Raw genomic sequence first — 20,976 nt, forward strand, 5'->3', positions numbered from 1 at the left:
AAACTGCAGTGAGAAGAGCTCCGGTGGTCGCATCATTCCTTGCTGGACAAGGTGGGGCGCGACACCTCCCCTCCTCCCATTCCCTCCACACACCCTCCCACCCCACCCCCTCCAATCCTAAGAGAGGAAGGTCCAAGGCCCTCTTCACCACATCCATAGCCTCTTACTCTTGACCATCCCACCTCCACTTTCCATGTTCTGGGTCACAGGCATGTGCCAACCTGCCCACACTATACCCTGACTTCTTCACAGAGAAGGAAACCCTATAAAGGGTTCTCAGCTCAGTGTTAGCCCTTCTAGATATTTCCCCCACAGCAGTCTCAGGAGTAGGGAATGTGTCTTTCCATCATCTATCCATATGCCCCAACCCCCATCTTCCCATCTGAAATATTTAGCCAAGGCCAGCTTAGGTGACTGCTGGGAGGAGGGCTGAGAAGCGCCCTTTTCTGGAGGCTCCATTTGTCAGGGTGTTGTATGCAGGCCCAATAATCAGCAGCTATCTAAATCAATTAGCTGCTGATGGAGGCCCCAAGTGTCATGGGGGCAGGTGTCAGGCACACCTCAGGGATAAGCAAGGAAGCGGGCGGGGGGGGGGGTGCTCCTCCCCTCCAGAACCCTTGGGAGGAGACCCAGACATGGGTGGTGCTGGAAAGGGTTGGATGGAGGCAGCTGTGGTACCAAAGCCAGATGCTGGGTCCCTAGGGGCCCTACCTGTTCCGAGGGGAGCCTGAGCAGCAGGAAGTGAAAGTGTTCTCTAGAGAGGAAGCCGGCATGCAGGGGAAGAGGCGGGGCTGGGGGCATCTGAAATCACCTTCCTCTCCCTTTCCGGGATCAGTCTTAAGGGCTCCCCTTTTGGATTGGACCTCTGGCAGGCTAAGAGCCAGGGTGAAAGTCACCAGGCCGCCCTCTCCAGGGGCATCCTCTTGGCCCCTCCCACTATCACTCCTAAGATCCAGGAGCCAGAGATGGTCATATGGTGTCTTTAGGGTCCACCCCTCCCCCCCAGCTGTCGCAGGTACCCACAAAAGAAGCAGAGGCCACACAGCTTGATTAGTTTGTTTTGGTTTTAGTTTGTTTCCAATAAGCAAGGTCCCCTGCCCATCCCCCACTGGCTGGCAAGTGGGTCTCTAGGAAAGGGGAGACAGCACCCACTTTGTCTGTGGGAGGCAGAGACCCCACAGGCCCCATCCTCTGGGTGAAGTCATATTTCACTAAAGAAGTCCAGCCCCTGTGTGGGGTAAGTTAATTTGATTTAGCCACAGGTCCCCTGAGAACAATAGAGAAATACCTTGTTCTGGCACAGTTAGGAGTTTTGGGGTAACCTGATCTCTGGGAGTAGTTAGAAGTTAGGGAAGTTTGCTTCTTGCCCTGGGGGGGGGGGAGGTTAGAGGCTGTGGGCTGTTACAGAAGGGCTGTGCAGGCCTCAGCCTCAGGAATATTAGAATTTTCTGGGATTGAGTTGGGGACCCTGGTTAAGAGAATGAAGGATCTCCTGAGCCCCACACCAGCTGCACGTTAGAGGGACCGTGCTGGCTGGGACTCCACTGTCCTGTTTGGGAGGTAGTGGTCACTGGTGCTCCTCTTTCTCTTTGGTCCTGGCCACCTCCTTGGCTGGAGGTGGGGACTTCTTAGGGGAGGTGGTAGTGTTGGGGTTAGGGGCCTGGGACCCTGACTGGGCATCTATGCTGGCATGCTCCTTCCGGACAAGGTCTTCCAGCTCCTTCTGCAGGGGCAAAGGTCAGAGAAGTCAAAGGTTACCATAATATATCCTCATGGGGCTGGGCTCAGGATGGGTTGGGTGGCCTAGCTCCTCACCTTCCATCCAAGGAGGTCGGCAAGGGCCAGGCAGCCTTGGTCACAGTCACCTAGCCAAGCTACATCCCTGCAGTGTGAGCAGGAGTTAGAGAGTGAGCTGAGGCCTGGCTGGTCTCTGTCTTCCTTCCCAAGCTGTTTCTGCCCCCTCCCCCATGCCCAGGCCTCACCTGTAAGCCTTCTTGGAGTCAAAGTCCATGCCACCTCCTAAGCCCATCATCATGCCCAGGAAGGGATCTGTCTGTGGGGATAGGACAGATAAGAGCATGTCTGTGGGGACAGGACAGCTCCCAGAGCCACCAGACCTGGCTTACATTTATTATCTACTCAAGGTTTCTCTGGGTAGCCCTGGCTGTCCTAAAACTCACTCTGTAGACCAGCCTGGTCTTGAACTCAGAGATCCACCTGCCTCTACCTTCTGAGTGCTGGGATTAAAGACATGCACCACCACTCCTGGCTTGTTTTTATTTCTGAAGTGTATGTAGCATGCATGCGTGTCTCTGTATGTGTGCCCTTTGTGTAGGGTGCTCAGAGGACAGAAGAGGTGTCAGATCCCAGGAACTGGGCTTAAGGTAGTCAGGAGCTACCTAACACAGGTACTGGGAACTATACTTAGGTTTCTGGATGAGCAGAATGTGTTCTTAACCACTGAGCAATCTCTCCTGTTCAAAACCATTATTTTTTCTGTCACTGCTGAAGCTTGAACCCATGGCTCTGTGTATGCCAGGCAAACACTCTGCCACTGAACTATTTTCCCAGCCCAAACATATTCTTTTTGAGACAAGGTTTCCCAACAGGCCTGGAATAGCAATTGGTGAGACTGGCTGTCTAGTGAGCCCAGGGACCCACCAATCTTTGCCTCTCCAGTGTGGATCGCAAACACAGGCCACCATCCTTCTTGTGTCACTTCAGGTGTTCTTCTGTGCCCTTTGTTTCCTGTCCACTCAGATTTGTCACACGTTTAATCAGAATCTGATTTGGAGGGTGTTATCATTTTATTTGAGCTTTTTCCCCCAGAGCCTTCCATCCACCAGAGATGTCCCCTCTTTTTGTATTGTCAGCGGTTGCTGGTAGTGAGTACCCAGACACAGGAGTTCCCTAGGGATGGGACTTGGTGATGTTTACATTTCTAGACCTTTGCTAGGGAGTGATGGTGCACGCCTTTAATCCCAGCACGAGGCAGAGACTGGTGGATCTCTGAGTTCAAGGCCAGCCTGGTCTACAGAGAAACCCTGTCCTGAAACAAAACAAAACAAGACAACAAAAAGCTCCTCCAAAACAACACAGCCAGGTGTGGGGCACAAGCCTGTAATTCCAGAACTTGGAAGGCAGAGGCAGGAAGAGCAGGAGTTCAAGACCATCTGTAACCACCTGGTGAGTTTGAGAGGCCAGGGCTACATGGGAGCCTGTCTCATAACTGTCTTCAGAGCTCACACCACATCAAGCCACATGTCGGGGAGACACAGCATAGGATGTGTGTGCTCCAAATAAACAGTCAGCCACTGCCTACGAGGGGCTTGTCCCCCGACTCTGATATGTAAGAAGGTACTAGAATAGTAATGCCTGAATACTGTGACCTGACCCACGGAGAGACTATGCCCCTGGTGGCTGTGTCAGAGGCTGGCCACACCCCTTCCTATGCATCTTCTTTCTTGCTCAGGACTAAGGCCTCCCCTGGAGAGGTGAGTCAGGCCTGGGCAGTCTCAGTTGGCAGTCAGCTGTGCACTGATTGGTCTCTTGGATCCCAGGAAGCACTTGGGCTTCAGTGGCTTCAAGGTATGGTTCCGTCCTTGGCTCAAAGGAATTCAGAGTGGTGCAGAGGCTTGCAGCGTCCGGCTGGTCTAGCACCCCATTCCCATATTCTCCAGCCTGAGCTGGCAAGTCTAAAGCACTGGCGCTCTCCAGGTAGGATACAGAAACCGCTCTCATCCTCCTGAGGAAGAGGGTGAAACTGCCCCCAGTGCAGAGGGAGAGCGGGGAGTTGAGACAGACTCACCTGGCCGGTCTTTTCCTTGTTGATGAGCAGGCGTGGGGTAGACAGTGGTGCCCTGGGAATGGGGAGCTGGGATTCAAGATCTGCCCTGGTGCCCTGTTCCCAGCTGACCCCCAGCCCTGTGCCCTCAACCTACTTGCTGATGAGGGAAGCGAAGGGCTGCACCTGCAGGGAGGTGCCCATGATGATGAGGAGGTCCACCTTGGAGAAGTCCTGCAGGGAACACAGGAAGGACTTGGACCCCACTGCTCGGGCTTTGTGTCCCACCTCCACTCCAGCCCAGCAGGCAGCCCAAGTGGGCCGCGCCCAGGGTGGACACTTACTGACTGCATGCAGGAGAAGAAGCGCGGCGGAAGATTCTCACCGAAAAACACGATGTCTGGGGTAGACAGACAAAGGAACACAGGGACAGGAGAGGAGGATGGGAGACAGAGCTAGAAAGGCAGGAGTCAGGGGCAGACTGGGGCCTGAGGTGGCACAGATACCCACCCTCTGCAGGACAGTAGGGGATGGGCCACAAGGCAGAGGTGACCAGAGGTGAAGTGTGGGGAACAGTGGGGGAGAGGGGCCCAGCTCCAGTCCCCCCAGGCCCTGAGGCTCACCAGGCTTTACCACGCTCTGACATTTCTCGCACGTGGGGATTGATTCTGAGAAGATCTTCTCTGGGTGGGAAAGAAGGAGGGAGAGGGAGGTATGAGGCCTTCCAGGACTGGAGCAGCCCTCTTCTGTCCTTCCCTACTGTCAACATAAATGCATCCCAGGTGACAGTGGTGCATGCCACTAAGCCTGCTTTTGGGAGAATTCAGGAGGGAGGGGCTGTGAGTTCGTGGCCAGCCTTGGCTACACAGCAAGACCATGTCTCAAAAACCCAGAGCTGGGGCAGGGAAGTAGCTCACTGTATGAAGGCATTTGCTGCCAAGCCTGATGACCCACATGCTAAAAGGAGAGGAACAACTTCTGCAGATTGTCCTGTGACATCCACAGGCATGCTGTGCATGTATAGATCCATATGCGCATGCAAACACACAAATAAATGCGAAAATACTTAACAACAGCAACAAACCCAAGAGCTAAGGATGTTGCTCAATGGGGGGAACATTATGGGACTTGGGACATGATTTATCAGTAGAGCCCCTGCCTAGAATCTCCCAGTGAGGGGCTGGGGCATGGCTCAGTGGTAGAGCACATGACCTTGCATGCCTAAGTCCCCAGCACCACAAAACAAACAGTGCCCCCCACCACTAAGGGATCTCCTGGGGTATCCTTCCGGCTTATAAAGAAGTGCTCCCTTTTTAGAGAGCTGTCACCTTCCTCTCCAGGCATCCAGGGGGTGGCCCCAAGCACCACTGCCTACAACTAGTGAATGAGCCGGCAACACTGGAGCAAACCCACATGCTCCTGACAGGCACCCTGGACTCCACCAGACCCCCATCTGGGGAATGGGAGTCAAGCCCTTCCTATGGGTCTTGGAGCAGTCCTATTTGCCCCTGGGTCAGGAAAGGACATCCAGATAATTTTGGGATGGAGCCAACCTCAAGCTCATCTGCCTGGGGACAGGGGGCATGGACTCTATGACAGCCTTCTCCAGTCCTGCCCTTAGGACAGCAGGAAGCTCAAAAGTGGGTCTGTCATTTGCAGCCCGCAGAACTGTCCTCAGCTGCTCAGCCCCTCATCTCTTGGCTCACAGAGCGCGACTCTAGCCGCCACCACTCAGGGTGTTGCTGTACAAACAACATGCTGTTCTGCAGGTGGCAGACGCCATTTCACAGGGACATACGGGGTGATGCCCATTGTCCGCCACCCCAGCTGTGCACACTTGGGCTGCTCAGGAGCCCTCAGTCTGGGGACAGCTGGCTGGCGTTCTGTCAGAAAGGCGTCACCTTCCAGGGTTCTGCCACAAAAGCCACAGCTGTCCTGATTTCGAGGGGACACCAGGAGCTTTGTGAAGTCAGCATAAAGAACATAGCTTCGCAGAGTGACACAGCAGCTTCAGACTCAGCACAATGGCTGCTAGAAACAGGCTGGGGCTGGCACTGAGGGCGTGGGACTGGCTCTTTCTCTTGGATGCTCTGTCCTTAAGTAAGCGGGACAGTGACAGTAGTGAGCCCTGTCACGTGTGCTTCTAGTACCATCTCTACACATTTCCCTGTCTACTATGGAAGTCTGAGCTACACGGAACTTAGAAAATTTACTATTATTTTTTGTCATGTAGCCCAGCCTGGTCTGGAACTTGCTATGTAGCCAAGGCTAGCCCCGAACTCCTGATTCTCCTACCTCTATCTCACAATCAATAAACACAAAAATTTTATATAACTAGAGACCCTGTCTCAAAAATAAATTTAAAATGTTCTGAGCCAGCAAGTTAGTTCCGAAGGTAGGGCCAGCTGGGCAGTGGTGGCGCACGCCTTTAATCCCAGCACTCTGGAGGCAGAAGCGGGCAGATCTCTGTGAGTTCAAGGCCAGCCTGGTCTACAAGAGCTAGTTCCAGGACAGGCTCAAAGCTACAGAGAAACCCTGTCTCGAAAAACCACTCCCTCCCCCCCAAAAAAAGGCAAGGCCATCTTCAAACCTAACAGGTCAAGTTCACTCCCTGGGACCTGTCTGGTGTTAAAAGAGAATGAATGGAGCAGTGGCCCCATAATGGCTGCAGACACAGGTCTCCCTCATTTCAGCGCTGTCTTTAGGATGACGCTGTGTTTGCCTTGATGTAAGGACTTGAGTGTAAAATGGCGAAACACCTTGCAGGTCACAGAGCTAAATGCTCATGACTTCAGTGACTCTGTGACACGGTGGCTGTGAGCCGACACTGAGTCTCTGTGCAGCTGGCCGTGCTCCGTAGTTCATATGTACCATAGCCCGGCAGAAGGGGTGGCAAGGGAGCAGAGACTGGCCGCCACCTCGAATCCCTGGGGCTTCTACAGCACTATAAAGAGCAGGAGAGCTGAGTGCCTGCAGTCTCAGCACTGGGGAGACTGAGGCAGAAGCGAAAGCGCAAGGCCAGCCTGGGCTACACAGACAAATCTAGTCTCAAAAGATGCCAAGCAACTCACTAACTAGCAAGGGCTAAGGAGCTCAAGAGGACCACACTGGTGCCAAAGCCCATGGAAACCTGGCTACAGCACGGGCAAGGAGTGGGAGGCGTGGCCTCGTCCATGCTGTCCAGGGCCTCACCTTTCATCCAGCTCAGCGAGTACTCTTGTCGGCAGGAGGAGCTGATGCAGTGTGAGGTGTAGAAGGTGCCGTGGGCCTCCACCAGGTCCTGGGGCTCCAACCCCGCCACTCGTTCCAGCGTGTCTATGTTCTGGATGGGGAGACAGGGGAAGGTCAGGAAGACAGCCTGCCCTCGTGGGCTCTGAGAGGGGGGACGGCGAGGGTATGTACAAAGTTCCCACTCTTCCAGTGGGGCTACCAAAGGGTTAACAGTCAGGGCTGCTTAAAGTCTGCCCAGGCTCAAATTTCAATAAGGCCAGACCCACTGATCATCAGCCCCATCTGACCCTTCTGTAAACTCGGGCCACTTCTCCCACTCTTCAGAGAAGTTCTTGTGTTAGACAGCCACGCTTCCCACCATTTGCCACAAGTTATTAAAGCAACTACACCTATGCAGGCCCCAACCTGAGTACGCAACAGCTCTGGCTAAGCACTGGTATAATAAATGAATCCACTCAGGAATCAAGGTGGCTGCTTGCATCCCTGCACTTGGAGCCTGAGGCAGGAGGACTGCTGGAAGCAAAGGTCAGCCTGGGCTACACAGCTAGTGTCAGCCCAGTCAGGGCTACATGGAAGACCCCACCTCAAAAACTGGTAGTGCACGCCTTTAATCCCAGTGCTCAGGAGGTAGAGGTAGGCAATCTCAGTGAATAGGAGGCCAGCCAGGTCTACAGAGTGAGTTCCAGGACAGCCAGAGCTACACAGTGCCTACAACCCTGTCTTGAAACACAAACAAATAAAAAAACTGAAATAGATAACAAATAAGACCAGGCGTAGTGGCTCAGGCCTATGATCCCAGACTGCTACAAGTCTGAGGCTAGTGTAAACAGCACAGTGAGTTCCAGGCCAGCCCAGCTGACAGTGTGAGACCATCTTCAAACACCACAACGAGGGGCTGACAAGATGGCTCAGCAGGTAAGGGTATTTGCCACCAACCTGATTTTGACCCCCTGAAAACCACGTGATAGTAGGAACAACGCCCCCAAGTTGTCCTCTAAACTCTACACACGCACTAAATAAATGTCATCCGATTTTTTCACGTTAATAAATAAAATGAAAGAATGGCTTATTTGTTTCTTTGCGGGAAGTCATGTCTTTTTGAGACAGCCCCAACCTTGAGAACCTCCCACTGAAGTGCTGACCCCACACCTGGAAGTTGCACTTCCTGCTCAGCTTTGCAGCCCACTCAGTCTACCTAGCCCCTCACTGGAGTGTAGCGATCCACGGAGAACTACCACAGGCCCTGTACCCTCGGGAAACCCGGCTCAGGACCACAGGGGTTGTTTGGATCTCAGATCCGGTTGGATCCTACCCGAACAATGGGGCTATGTCCTGATGACCCCCAAGAGGTCAAAGTGCCTCTGACATAGGTACCCTGCAGCACGTCACAGCTAAGTGCCCCGGAATGATGACGTGGGGGACTGCTGCCTCTCCCCAGTACCAGAGTAAAGCTGGCCTGGTGCACTGGTTGGAATCTGGACTGCAAGCGAGGGGAGGCAGAAAGATGACAGGTTTAAGGCCTGCCTGGCTCATGGCTCAGCAGGAATGCATTTGCCTAGACTCTAGCAAGGGGGCGGGGCTGGGGATGTGGCTCAGTGGTAGAGCGATACCCCTGCACGCAGGAAGCCCTGGGGCCTACCTATCCCAACACACCCCACACCCCAGACCCATGGGCTGGGGGGAGGGGAGGAGAAAAAGATCAATCCTCAGCTATTAGAAAGCACGGTACTGCTGTGTAATGTGGGCATGGAAGGGTCTCAGACAAGGGGCTGGGTGGAAAAAGCAGCATGCAGGGAACCTTCTATATTGTGAATTTCACATATACAGTTGGAAGACCTGCAGCCGTTCTTCTGTGGGACCACAGCGGCTCGGGCGATCCTAACTGCTAATGTGTGATGGGCTCCTGTGTCCTGAGTGAGAACAGCACCACACAACTTCAGAGCTGCTGGGTCGGCACAATCACAAGGGAGGTTTGCTGTGTTCCAGAAAGTGGGCCAGTGACTCAAACAGTGACTGAGGAGAAGAGGGCAAAGAGCCCGAGGAAGAAAACGGTCACGAAGTGGGCAAGTGAGACATTTTTTCCACCTTTAGACATTTTACATAATAAGTCACTCAAAAATGTGTAGGGGCGGGGGCTGGAGTGACGGTGCAGCAGTTAAGAGTGCTGAATGATCTCCCAGAAGACCTAGGTTTGGTTCCCAGTGCCCACATGGCAGCTCATACCACCTCTTAATGCCCTCTCCTGGCCACTGTGGGCACTGCATGCACTGGTACACAGACATATATGCAGGCAAAACACACATAAAATAAATATAAAAAATATAAATATAAAAAATTAAATTGTCCTGGGACCTCCAAACTTTTGATGTGGCATGCCTGCACATGTGTGTGCAAACTTGCAAATACGTACACACCAATTAAATTAATTAAAATTTACAGAATACTGCGGGTAGTTGTCAGCTATCTGAACATTTCGCACTGAACAGGCTTCTGCTGGCTTTCTGATGTCATCTGAAAGTGCCAGCAGCCAGGGCACTTGGCAGCCCTCACTCCCAGCTAGCTTTGTCTGGGTGTCATGTTCTCACTCCGTCATCTGAATCAACACGCACAGACTTCTCCAGCAGCCTTTCCGAAGCTCAGCCCCGGCTCCATGTCCAGCTGCCCCCACTCTCTATGGAGCTATCTCCCAGGGTCTCGAGGCAGAATGCCATCTCCTCAACACCTTCCCATCCATGCTTCATCTTCCAAAGAGATGCCTGACCTTCCTGTTGTTCTTCCTCAGTGGCCCTCATCAGAGGTCCGTATTCCAGCCACTTTGGCTGGACAAACATGGCAGCTTCCTGCCTGCTCTCGGAGGCTCCCTTGCTCCTGTCCCCACACACACTCATAGTGAGCCTCTGCCTGAAGCTTCCTTCCCTCCCTCCCAGGTCTCAGGTCTTTGCTTCAGCGTCAACCCTCTTGGTGAGGCTTCCATGCCTACCCTATGTGTGCTAGCACCCACTCCTACAGCTCCAACTGGCCTCGGCCTGGGACCCTCTGACATGCTAGGTGTGTCTGTGACACATCCCTCCTGTCCTGTCACACATGAGACCCTCAGCACCAGGACTGCAGGGGTGTCTGCTCTGCTTGCTCTGGCAGTGCCACTCCTGGGTGGACATCTACTGTCATGGAAGCTAGCAAACAAAGGTGCCAGAGACACACAGAACCACATGCAGCCTTCGTCCTGAGCCTTGCTCTGTGAATGAGACTGATTCTGAGTTAGGAATGTGCTCAGCATGGGCAGCCCCTGAAGGACTGAGCTGTCCCTTCCCCAACTAGGACCTCCAGGCACCTGCCCTCCATTCATCCTCCCCCTGGTGGCCATTTCTGACACTGCAGGTGCCTCATAGGATTGCCAGAGGAAAACAATACCTATTAGTATTCAAGTGTTAACTCTGTACAATCTGGAGTTCTGCTTTTCCTTTTTATTTTTTATTTTGTGTGTGTGGGGGGGGGTGCAGGGCTTGGCTAACGAGCAAGGCTAGCCTTGAATTCACTATGTAGCCCAGGTTGGACTTGAACTCACAGTGCTCCTTCTTCAGCCTCCCAATGCTGGGACTACAGGCATGTGTTCCCGTGCTTGGCCAGCTTGTGTTCTGAGGTGTAATTTATAGCGCACGTGGACACTGCCGCAGAGCAGTCTGAACTGGAGCACACTGACGAGTGAGGGAGAGGCCCAAACTCTTCTGTCTGGCTACTCATCTAGACGTCAGCCACTGGAACACGCTTCTGAACACTCCAGTGTGGCCATGGTGTCCTGTTAGCTACTGTAGCCAAGGCCAGGCTCGCACAGTCATAAAAAGCAAACCTCCTTTATGATACAGTGTCACCTGTTAGGAAACTGTCCCAGTGTCCTGACGGGATGGCTGTGGTACACATGGTGTCCCTCAGACAAGAGTCCTTGTGCAGTGCTGTGGGATGATCTGATGGGAGTTCACTGTCACCTCACAATAGACTTGAGAGGGCCTGAAGTTGCTTAGGATCTTTTTATTATCAAAAATTCTCATGTGCATTTAGTTTATATTTTAATAAAGTAATTGACTATCCGATGATTTTAAAGACAAGATTTCACAGCCTGAAGTCTGGCAGCAAACTCACTTTGTAGCCAAGGATGACCTTGGATCTCTGCCCCTTCTGTCTTCACTCCTTCATGTAACCACTTACCCAATTTCTGGTCCCTATTTTCTAAAGGGGAAACTGAGGTTAAGAGGAAGAGGCTCACTGCAGGTCACTCACTAAAACTAGCTAAGCCCTGGTCACTTGCCTTGTGCCTGCCTGTGCCACCCCCAGTTCTGACAGAGGGTTCCAAACCCATCCAGCCTACTGCCCGCCCGCCACCTACCTGCGTGTAGCAGCGCAGCAGCAGCCCCTTCTCCTTGAGCAGGCGGATGAAGTAGTGGCAGATGGTCGGCTGAGGAGAGAGTAACAGTGTGATGGAAACACCCACGGGCTGTCACATGCCCACCGTACGCCAAGGCCCAGTGAGGATGAGCACAGCATTCTCCCATACCACAGACGAGGAGACCCATTCGAGGGTGTGGTGCTGGCTCGCGGCCTTCACCAGCCAGTTAATTGCACAGTGAGGTTCCCACCAGGCCTGGGCCGCAGCCCTTTCTGAGGCTCCCAGCAGCTTTCTTATACTTGGGAAAACTGAGGCTCAGAGCCACGAGGTAACGAGGTGAGGGCGAGGAGGACGGCCAGGCTGGTCAGGCCTGCAACCCATTCCTCCTCCTTTCTTCTACTTTCTTAAAGTTGTTTAGTATTTATTTGGAGTTTTGGGTTTTGTTTGGTTTTTCAAGGTTTTGTTTTTTGTTTTTTTGTATAGGCTTGGCTGTCCCAGAACTTGCTCTGTAGACCAGGCTGGCCTCGAACTCACAAAGATCTGTCTGCCTCTGCCTCCCGAGTGCTGGGACTAAAGACGCGTACTACCACTGCTTGGCTGCAGGGATTTTTTTTTAATGATTTATTTACTTTATGTTCATTGATTGGTGTTTTGCCTGCATGTGTGTCCGTGTGAAGGTGTTGAATCTTTTGGAACTGGAGTTACAGACAGTATGTGGTTGCTGGGAATTGAACCCGGGTCCTCTGGAAGAGTAGCCAATCTGATCTGCTGAGCTGCTGCTGCAGCCCACCAAGTGCTTCCTTTCTTTTAAAAAATATTTTATTGTTTTTAATTATGTGTATGTATATGGGTCTGCGTGGGCAAATGCATGTGACTTCCAGGGCCCACTGAGGCCAGAGGTGTCAGAGCCCCGGGGAGCTGGAGTTCCAGGCGACTGTGAGCGCCTGACATGGGTGCTGGGAATTGAAGTCTGGTTCTCCACAAGAGCGCTATGTGCTCTTACACGAAGCTTGCCACTGCTGGGGAGATTATTTTCAGGTGTGTGACTTTCATTTATGTTGCATTTGTTTAACTCTGTGAAGCTGTGCTGCTGTGGTGTGGAAAACACCTGATGGTCCTATCAAAGAGATGAACGGCCAATAGCGAGACAGGAGCAAGGATAGGCGGGGCTGGCAGGCAGAGAGGATAAATAGAAGGAGACCCGAGGAAGAAGAGAAGTGAGGGAACGTGGAGAGGACATCAGGGTCAGCCACTCAGTCAGTCCCGGAGTAAGAAGGAAATAGACAAAGATAAAAGCCCAGAGGCAAAAGGTAGTTGGGATAATTTAAGAAAAGCCTGCATGAAACAAGCCAAGCTAAGGTTGGGCAGTCATAATAAGCCTCTGTATATGATTTATTTGGGAGCTGAATGGAGAGCCCCTCAAAAAGTCAGAAGAGTAAAACATCACACAACATTGTGGCGTTCCAATGTAAGGCTCTATATCCATCTCGAGCCTGAGAAAGCTGGGGAGGGGGTACAGTCCACAGCCCCTTCAAAACAGGCGCTGCTGTTCAGCTGGCAGCGCTAAACAGAAACTAGAAACAGCAAGTAAAAACCGCTTGTGGCAATGCATGTTCGACTTCCACAGCTAGAAACGTTTAATACAGTTCTCAGGCATGAACCTCCAACAGGCTGCAAACTCTGGGCTTAGCTTTCACCACCTGACCCGAGCAAAGCCGGCTGCCAGAGCACCGGAGGATCCAGGTATAGCTTAGCAGTCTACAGTTTGCTTGTGTGGTCAAAAAAAGGCTAAAAGATATGCAGTAAAAAAGATCCAGATGGAAAAAAAATCTCTAAACAGGTTCTAGTGTGTTTTATAATGTGTGTAGGCTTAAGAAAGAAAATGGGCATAGGCAGTCATAGAAAAAAATACATTAAAAATAATAGTCTTTTAAAGAGACAGTAAAAGTAATATGAAAGAAAAAAGTTATGTAAAATTGGGAAACACAGGGAATCTGGATCCTGTATAGTATTGTATTGATTTTGAATTTTTTGTTTGCGGAAAAACAAAGAACTGTTGCTAAGAGACCTGGAATTGAAAAAAAGGGACTGTTGAAATAAAGCAGCCTAGATATTTTAAGAAAGCCTTAACTTTAAAAAAAAGTCAAAACATGTATTTGTCAAATGGAAATAAAAAATGCTTTGGAGAAGTGGTTTTGTTTTTGTTTCCACAGGAAACAAGAGGCTGTGGGTTTGTTCCAGGTTGAGTTGGATCTGGTTTGATCAGGGGAGACCGCCTGAGATTGACAGGTGATATCTATCAACAAAGGTTATCACTGACCTTCCCAGGACTTGGCCATTATCTCAAATTTTCTCTCTGGGACCCTAAAGATGCCTTCACCCACCTTTAGCAGGAAGCAGTCTACAGAAAACAATGGCCACATTCCCAAGAATGGGTGTGGGTGGGTCTTTGCTTATTTGGTGGTCGTGAATGTTTGTTATAATTTAGAGGAATATAGGATAAAAAGACAACTATTAATCTCGGATATTTTGGATTAGCATGGATTTTGGTATATAGGTACAACTTAAAAGCCAATTTTGTGCCGGGCGATGGTGGCGCACGCCTTGTGCCCAGCACTCGGGAGGCAGAGGCAGGCGGATCTCTGTGAGTTCGAGACCAGCCTGGTCTTACAGAGCTAGTGCCAGGACAGGCTCCAAAGCCACAGAGAAACCCTGTCTCGAAAAAACCAAAAAAAAAATTTTGTTACACTGTATATGTGTTTTACTCTTATTTAAAGGACTTTTGGTGTCCTGACACAAATTTAAGGTCATTTTTGTTACAAAGCTGTATATATGTTTCTACTCTTGTTTAAAGGATTTTGTCTATTGATATTTTGTATATTAACACCAATTTAAGGTTATTTTTGTTACAACATATTTTATATGTTTTGCTCTTTTTTAAGGTATTGTACCTATCCAGTTCATTTTAAAATGTAAGATAAAACTCTAGTTTTCGAAAGCTATTATTATGAACTGTATAGGACAATAAACACAGACCAGGAGTTAGTCATCTATAACAATCAAATTTGTAGATAGTCTAGGTATGTTTGACAGATTATATGGAGATATATTTTAGATAGAAGGTCTTCAAACCATTCAAAGAGCCACAAAATATGGCACTTAAAAATGTTTTGTTAATTTAGTGATTTTTTTTTGGTTTTTTTTCGAGACAGGGTTTCGAAGGATTAGCTCTTGTAGACCAGGCTGGCCTAGAACTCACAGAGATAATTTAGTGATTTTTATGACAATGAGACACATTTGCTCCTGGCAGCACCATTTACTTCAGAGATGATGGGCAATGAAGAAACTCCTTCCGGAGTTTGCTTTCAATGTGGCAAGGTTAGCCACTGAGCAAAGAAACTGTTCTTCCCTGGACTGTTTGACGATATGTTGTATAAACTGGACATGCAGGACCCACAGGAGAGTGACCACTGAACTTTGCCCAAACAAGGCTGGACGGGTCCTTCAGGGTTCCTGCTTCACAGAAGAAACTTCCAGACATTCTGCAGGACACAGAGAAAAGTGACCGACAAATTGCCAATATAGGCAGAACAGTCATTCAAGTTTCCTGCTTCATTGAAAAGTCTTCCAGACACTATGGGCCTGCAAGCTGAAGATGGATGCCCCAGTGTTGCAAAGGAACTGTCCGGCAGTCAGATGTGTCTGTCATTTATACAATTTTCGGAAGTTGTTCGTAATGCACTTTTTGTTATTCAAAATAATATTATCCTCTGAGGTCTTTGATGGAGTTGAAGACCAGATAGTTATAGTTGAAGTTTTCCTTAGTTATAATAGAGAGTAAATTAGTTATTAAATTATAGATTCAGTAAAATAGGATCAATAATGGGGTATTTTCTTTTAATTTGCCAGATATAAATGAACGGGAATCCATCACATTGTGAATGTAATCTTTTCTTGATAATTGTTGTACTGTACACAGTCTTACCATGTTAAACTTTTTCATTTTTGTTTAGAAAAAAAAAAGGAACTGTTGGGGATATTATTTTCAGGTGTGTGACTTTTGTTTCCACTGCATTTGTTTAACCCTGTGAAGCTGTGCTGCTGTGCCTGTCTAAAACACCTGATGGTCCTAATAAAGAGATGAACGGCCAATAGCGAGGCAGGAGCAAGGATAGGCGGGGCTGGAAAGAGTATAAATAGAAGGAGAAATGAGGAAGAAGAGAACAGGAGAGGAGGACATCAGGGCCAGCCACCCAGTCAGCCACGGTATACAGCAATGGAGAAGGATAAAAGCCCAGAGGCAAAAGGTAGTCGGGATAATTTAAGAAAGACTAGCAAGAAACAAGTCAAGATAAAGCTGGGCATTCATAACTAAGAATAAGTCTCTGTGTGTGGTTTATTTGGGAGCTAGGTGGCAAGCCCCCCAAAAGCCAAAAGAGTAAAACATCATACAACCCTCCACCTCTTCCAATCCTTTTTTTTTTTTTTAACTTTTGAGACAAGGTTTATGTAGTCTAGGCTGACCTTGCATTTGAAAGCTTCCTGTCTGCCTCCCAGATGCTACAATTATGGGCATATCTATCACCCCCCCCCTTAAAAAGTATTTCCTATTTACACACTTATATGGGGGTGTGCACTTGCCACGGTGCAAACGTGGAAGTCAGTACTCCCCTTCAATCACGTGGGTCCCAGGGACTGAACTCAGCTGTCATCAGGCCTGGCGGCAAGTGCCTTTACCCACTGAACCACTGTGCCAGTCCCAGAGCCTGGGTTCTCAACAATCATATAATGCTTGTTTGAGGGGCCTATAAGGAGCCTCTTTCCCTTGTCTGCTCATCCCAATCTCCCCGGGCAAAAAGAAACCTCACCTTGAACTGCCCGGGATAGAGCTCCTTGGCAAGGGCAAAGAAAGGTTCTGGATGTTTCTGTAGGAGAGAGAAGCAGAAGGCCACAGGACAGGTAAGATAAGGCCTGGAGCTGGGAACTCCCTCCCCATATCTCAGGAGACTACCTTGAAGTAACTGATCTCAAAGATGGCTTCCGGGTAAGGAAGATGGTACTTCTCCAGGTTCGCATAGAGGCCAGTGGTTGGGGAGCGGAAGTCAGGGATACCCGCAGCTAAGGAGGAGCGCTCAGTCAGAGGTTCTAGCCCCATACATGCAGGAATCCTTCCAGGGCCCCCACACCTCTAGGATTGGCTGGAAAGAGGGAACACTTACACGTGGAGATTCCGGCTCCCACCAAACAGATGACCCTGCGACCTGGAGGAGAGAGTTTATATCATGTGATAAGGTTTCTCCTCCCACCCGTATTGCTGGTGGGGAGGATGGTATTGGCAACCACATATTACAGGTGAGGAAACCCAGCTAACCAGAAGGGACAGCAGAGGGAGTGGACAGCAGCGGGTGAAGTCTTGGGGAGAAGGCTGCAGGGCCAGCTCGGGGGCACAAAGCTGGCTAGTTTGAAGGCTGGAGTCCCATCCCTCCAACCTTGAAAATCAACCCAAACCAAATTCGGGTAACAGCTTACTTTCTGGATACAATATTGTATGACTTTAAAAACTTATTTTTAATTAGTTTTCTTTTTTGAGACAAAGTCTCATTATGTAGTTCTGACTGGCCTAGCACTGGCTATGTAGACCAGACTGGCCTTGAACTTACAGAGATTTGCCTGCCTCTGCCTCCCGAGTACTGAAATTAAAACTGTGCCATCACTGCTGGTTTTAAGTCTCTTTCTTCTTTCTTTCTTTCTTTCTTTCTTTCTTTCTTTCTTTCTTTCTTTCTTTCTTTCTTTCTTTCTTTCTTTCTTTCTTTCTTTCTTTCTTTCTTTCTTTCTTTCTTTCTTTCTTTCTTTCTTTCTTTTTTTAAATCTGAGGCAGGCAGATCTCTGTAAGAGATCCTAGTTTACACAGTGAGTTCCAGCTAGCTGGTGCAAAGAAGTGAGATCCTTCTCAAAAATAAGACAAACAACAGGAAGATGAGGCTAGGTAGAAGGCTCAGAGGTTAGGAGCACTTGCTGTTTGTCTAGAGGGCCTGAGTTCAGTGTCCAGCACCCATGTCTGTGCACAGCCACCTGCTACCTCCAGTGCCATGTGGTCCAATGCCTCTGGCCGCTGAGGGTACCTCTATACCTCTTGGGTGTTGAAGCTATGGTGTGCACCAGCGTGTCTGCTGTCATTTCCCTTGGTTTTGAGACAGTGTCTCCCTATGCAGTCCAGGATAGCCCAGAATCCTGAGCCTCCAGGTGCTGGGGTGACAAGTTTCAATTTCAGCCATTTCCAGTGTTATACACAGCCCTTCACCGTGCTGCTCTGTCCACACAGAAGCCGCCCGTCAGCCTGCTCCTTTGAGTCCACTACACTCACTAACCTTTTATTTTCTTTAGGACAGAATCTCCTGTACCTCAGCTTTCAATGCTTCCATTTCTAAGTGCTGGATCATGGGTGTGCACCACCATGGCCAGCTTTTCTTTGCTTTGAGCCAGGGTCTCACTGTGAGCCTGGCTGTCCTTGAACGCACAGGGACCTACGTGCCTCTACGTCCTGAGCACTGACTGGCATGAAAGCTGTCTGCCACCAAGTTTGCCCACGCCCAGCATTTGAACTCGGGGCTCTGCGCATGCTCAAGGAGCACTCTGCTGACCGAGCACATCTCTAGATCCTCGATTGTACTGAACTTTTTCAGACCCGTGGTTGTATTCTTCTTTTGTTTTGTTTTTTCAAGACAGATTTTTCCCTGTGTAGCCCTGGCTATCCTGGAACTCTGTAGACCAGGCTGGCCTCGAACTCACATAGATTTGCCTCCCCTCGCCTCCCCAGTGCTGGGATTAAAGGCGTGCGCCACTACTCCTACCTCAATGGTTTGTATCCTTGTGAGAGCTTTGCTCCCAGTTTTTTTAATTTTTATTTATTTATTTGGTTTATTTTGAGATAGGGTTTATCTGTAGCTTTGGAGCCTATCCTGGAACTAGCTCTTGTAGACCAGGTTGGCCTCAAACTCACAGAGATCCACCTGCCTCTGCCTCCCGAGTGCTGGGGCTCCCGGCTTTTAATAGTTATTAGAAAAGAAGATGGGTGCTGGGCAGCAGTGGAGGACACTAGGAGGACAGACGCAGGCAGTTCTCTGTAAGTTCAAGGGCAGTCTGGTCTACAGAGCTAGTTCCAAGACACAGTCAGGGCTGCGCAGAGAAATCGTGTCTCGAAAAACAAAACAAAAAGAAAAGAAAAAAAAGAAGATGGGTGATATGGTCGAATCCATTCATAAGCACATAGCTGGGCAGAAATAGCCCTGTTTGTGGCCTCAGCTGCTGGCTGGAAGGCAGCCCAGAGACACAGCCCTGGCATCTGTCTGTTAGCTGATAGACAGACATAAGTGTGGTGTCCCATGAATTGGGCACCCCTGGGGTGTTCTGTTTAAAGGACAAGAAGTATGAACAAAGGTCAAAGGCTGGTGAGATGGCTCCGTGGATAAAGGCGTTTGCGTGCGGCTAAGCCTGAGATGGATTCCAAGAAATTACATGGTGGAAGGAGAAAACGAACTCCTGAAAACTGTCCTCTGCCGAGCACACGTGCACCTACACCAACACACACACACACACACACACAATCACCCACAAAATGTCTAAACCGGGTGTGCTGGCACACATCTTTAATCCCAGCACTTGGGAAGCAGAGGCAGGCAAGATCTCCATGAGTTTGAGGCCAGCCTGGTCTACAAAGCGAGTTCTCGGGCAGCCAAGGCTACACAGAGAGACCCTGTCTTGAAAAACAACAAAATGAAACAACAAAAATGTTTTAAAAAAACAAACAAACAAAAAACAAAAGCCACAGCCTGGGCACTCAGCTTCTTCAGGATGTAACTGTCCCTAGTCTGGCTGCAGATCATGGGCACTGAGACTGGGGAACACATCCTAGATTCTGGGGCCTGAGTGTGCTAGTGTATGATTATAATACAACATTTGGGGGACCGAGGCGAGACAGTCACAGCTACAGGGCAGGACCTTGGTATCAAATTCTGACTGTGCTACTTGCCAGATGTCTGCACCAAGTCATGGCCTTTCTGTGCCTGTTTCCTCTCCTGTTTAGCTTATTGCCAGAGAGACCTCACAGCTCTCCTGTGATAACCAGGCACAAAGACGTCTGGGAAGTTCTTAGCCCAGAGCCTGCCTAACAACCATGGGCTGACTAATCACATTTATCCTAAATCCCTCGCCCTCTAGGCCAGTGACTTTAAGATCTGAGTGCACGGAGAAGAAAAGACAATGGCTCCTGGCCACTGCCGGGGTTCTCTGCAGGCAACGGCCCAGCCTGCGGCAGGAGAGGGAGGCTCAGCCGCCTAGCCTGGCTGCCAAGGAGGGAGATGAGCAGCTGGACGAGGGGGAAACTGGAGAAGACGGCCTCAACAAAGGGCTGTTCAGGACCCTCAAAGCCCCATTGTTCCCGCTGAGGACCGCCAGGGCCTGGTTTCTCAGACTTTGCTCAACGAGAAATACAAATATCACTAGCTGGTGACCCAGCTAGTTGGCGTCTGAGACAAGCTTCCTGTAATAATAGCACAGCAAACACACCCACAGCTCTCAAGACAGTCCTGCTTTAATCATTGTTTCTTCTGGGGTGTGTGTGTGTGTGTGTGTGATGTTTCTCAGGAGCTGTCCACCTGTTTTTGTTTTTTTCACACATTTATTGGCGTGTGTGTGCCCAGCAAAGGTGTGGAAATCAAAGGACAACCTCTGAGTCTTTTCTCTTCTACCATGTGGGTTCCAGGGATCCAGTTGAGGATGCCAGATTTGGTGGTAACCTTTGCTTGCTAAGCCATCCCCATCCCCATCGCATTTGTTAAGGCGGGGTCTCTCACTGGGACCTGGGGCTTCTATCCCCCAGCCCTGGGCATAAAAGCACTGAGCGTCTTAGGCGGGTGCTGGGGATTCAGCCCAGGTCCTCACGCTGGTGTGGCAGCACTCTGGCCTGACAGAGCTCCTCAGTCTCTGGTTACCTCTTGTTTTATGAAGCCCAGGCTGACTTTGAGTTTAGACCCTCCTGCCTCAGCTTCCAGACTGTCTGGGACTGCAGGTGTGCCAGCGCGCTGGGCACAGTCACACTCCTGATAATGAGCCTCACCCTGAGTCACCCCAGAGGGCCTGGTGCTGTTGGTCTATATTCCCAGCTCTTTGGGAAGCTGAGGTGGGCAGATCAACCTTCAGGGACTGTAGCGTAAACTCACACCCATCCAGCATACAACTGTGAAAAGAGGCTGGGCCGGCAGCTCAGTGGTGCATGCCTAGCCTGTGGGGGCCCTGGGCTCTATCCTCAGCACCTACTTGTGCCATCCCTCAAAAACAAGCAGCGACTCAGGTGTGGCCAATCAGAGACAGGGAACTCAGAGGAGGCAGAGTTCAGAGCAGTCATGTGACTCGGTCTGGGCCAGTGTGGCCTGGTTCTCTGTGCAAAGGTGCCCTCTGGAGTAGGAGCTGGGTTGGTCTCCTGTGTGCAGCTGCCCTCCCCGCTCCAGCCACACACACAGCACACACAGACAAACCTGTCAGACTTGTGGGGCTCGAGAACAACATCCAAGCGCCTCACTCC

At 50.2% G+C, this 20,976-nt stretch overlaps 1 protein-coding gene across 2 annotated transcripts in view; it reads right to left on the reverse strand.

Annotated features, from left to right (window-relative positions):
* Nucleotides 1–1,027: 1,027 nt before the first annotated feature.
* The window catches only part of Sirt2 (sirtuin 2), a 25,807-nt gene continuing 5,858 nt past the window's right edge, over nt 1,028–20,976 (reverse strand). For both annotated transcript variants that reach the window (XM_005371266.3, XM_005371265.2), the window contains 12 exons: nt 16,616–16,657; nt 16,408–16,514; nt 16,265–16,321; nt 11,397–11,465; nt 6,977–7,106; nt 4,408–4,467; nt 4,129–4,184; nt 3,942–4,018; nt 3,809–3,860; nt 1,983–2,053; nt 1,816–1,882; nt 1,028–1,723 (listed from right to left, as the gene is read on the reverse strand). In XM_005371266.3, coding sequence (XP_005371323.1) covers nt 1,568–1,723; nt 1,816–1,882; nt 1,983–2,053; nt 3,809–3,860; nt 3,942–4,018; nt 4,129–4,184; nt 4,408–4,467; nt 6,977–7,106; nt 11,397–11,465; nt 16,265–16,321; nt 16,408–16,514; nt 16,616–16,657 — 944 coding nt within the window. In that variant the 3' untranslated portion in view covers nt 1,028–1,567. The remainder of the gene's footprint in view (nt 1,724–1,815; nt 1,883–1,982; nt 2,054–3,808; nt 3,861–3,941; nt 4,019–4,128; nt 4,185–4,407; nt 4,468–6,976; nt 7,107–11,396; nt 11,466–16,264; nt 16,322–16,407; nt 16,515–16,615; nt 16,658–20,976) is intronic.

This window comes from Microtus ochrogaster, unplaced genomic scaffold (genome assembly GCF_000317375.1).
Source record: "Microtus ochrogaster isolate Prairie Vole_2 unplaced genomic scaffold, MicOch1.0 UNK103, whole genome shotgun sequence".
Classification (NCBI taxonomy): domain Eukaryota; kingdom Metazoa; phylum Chordata; class Mammalia; order Rodentia; family Cricetidae; genus Microtus; species Microtus ochrogaster.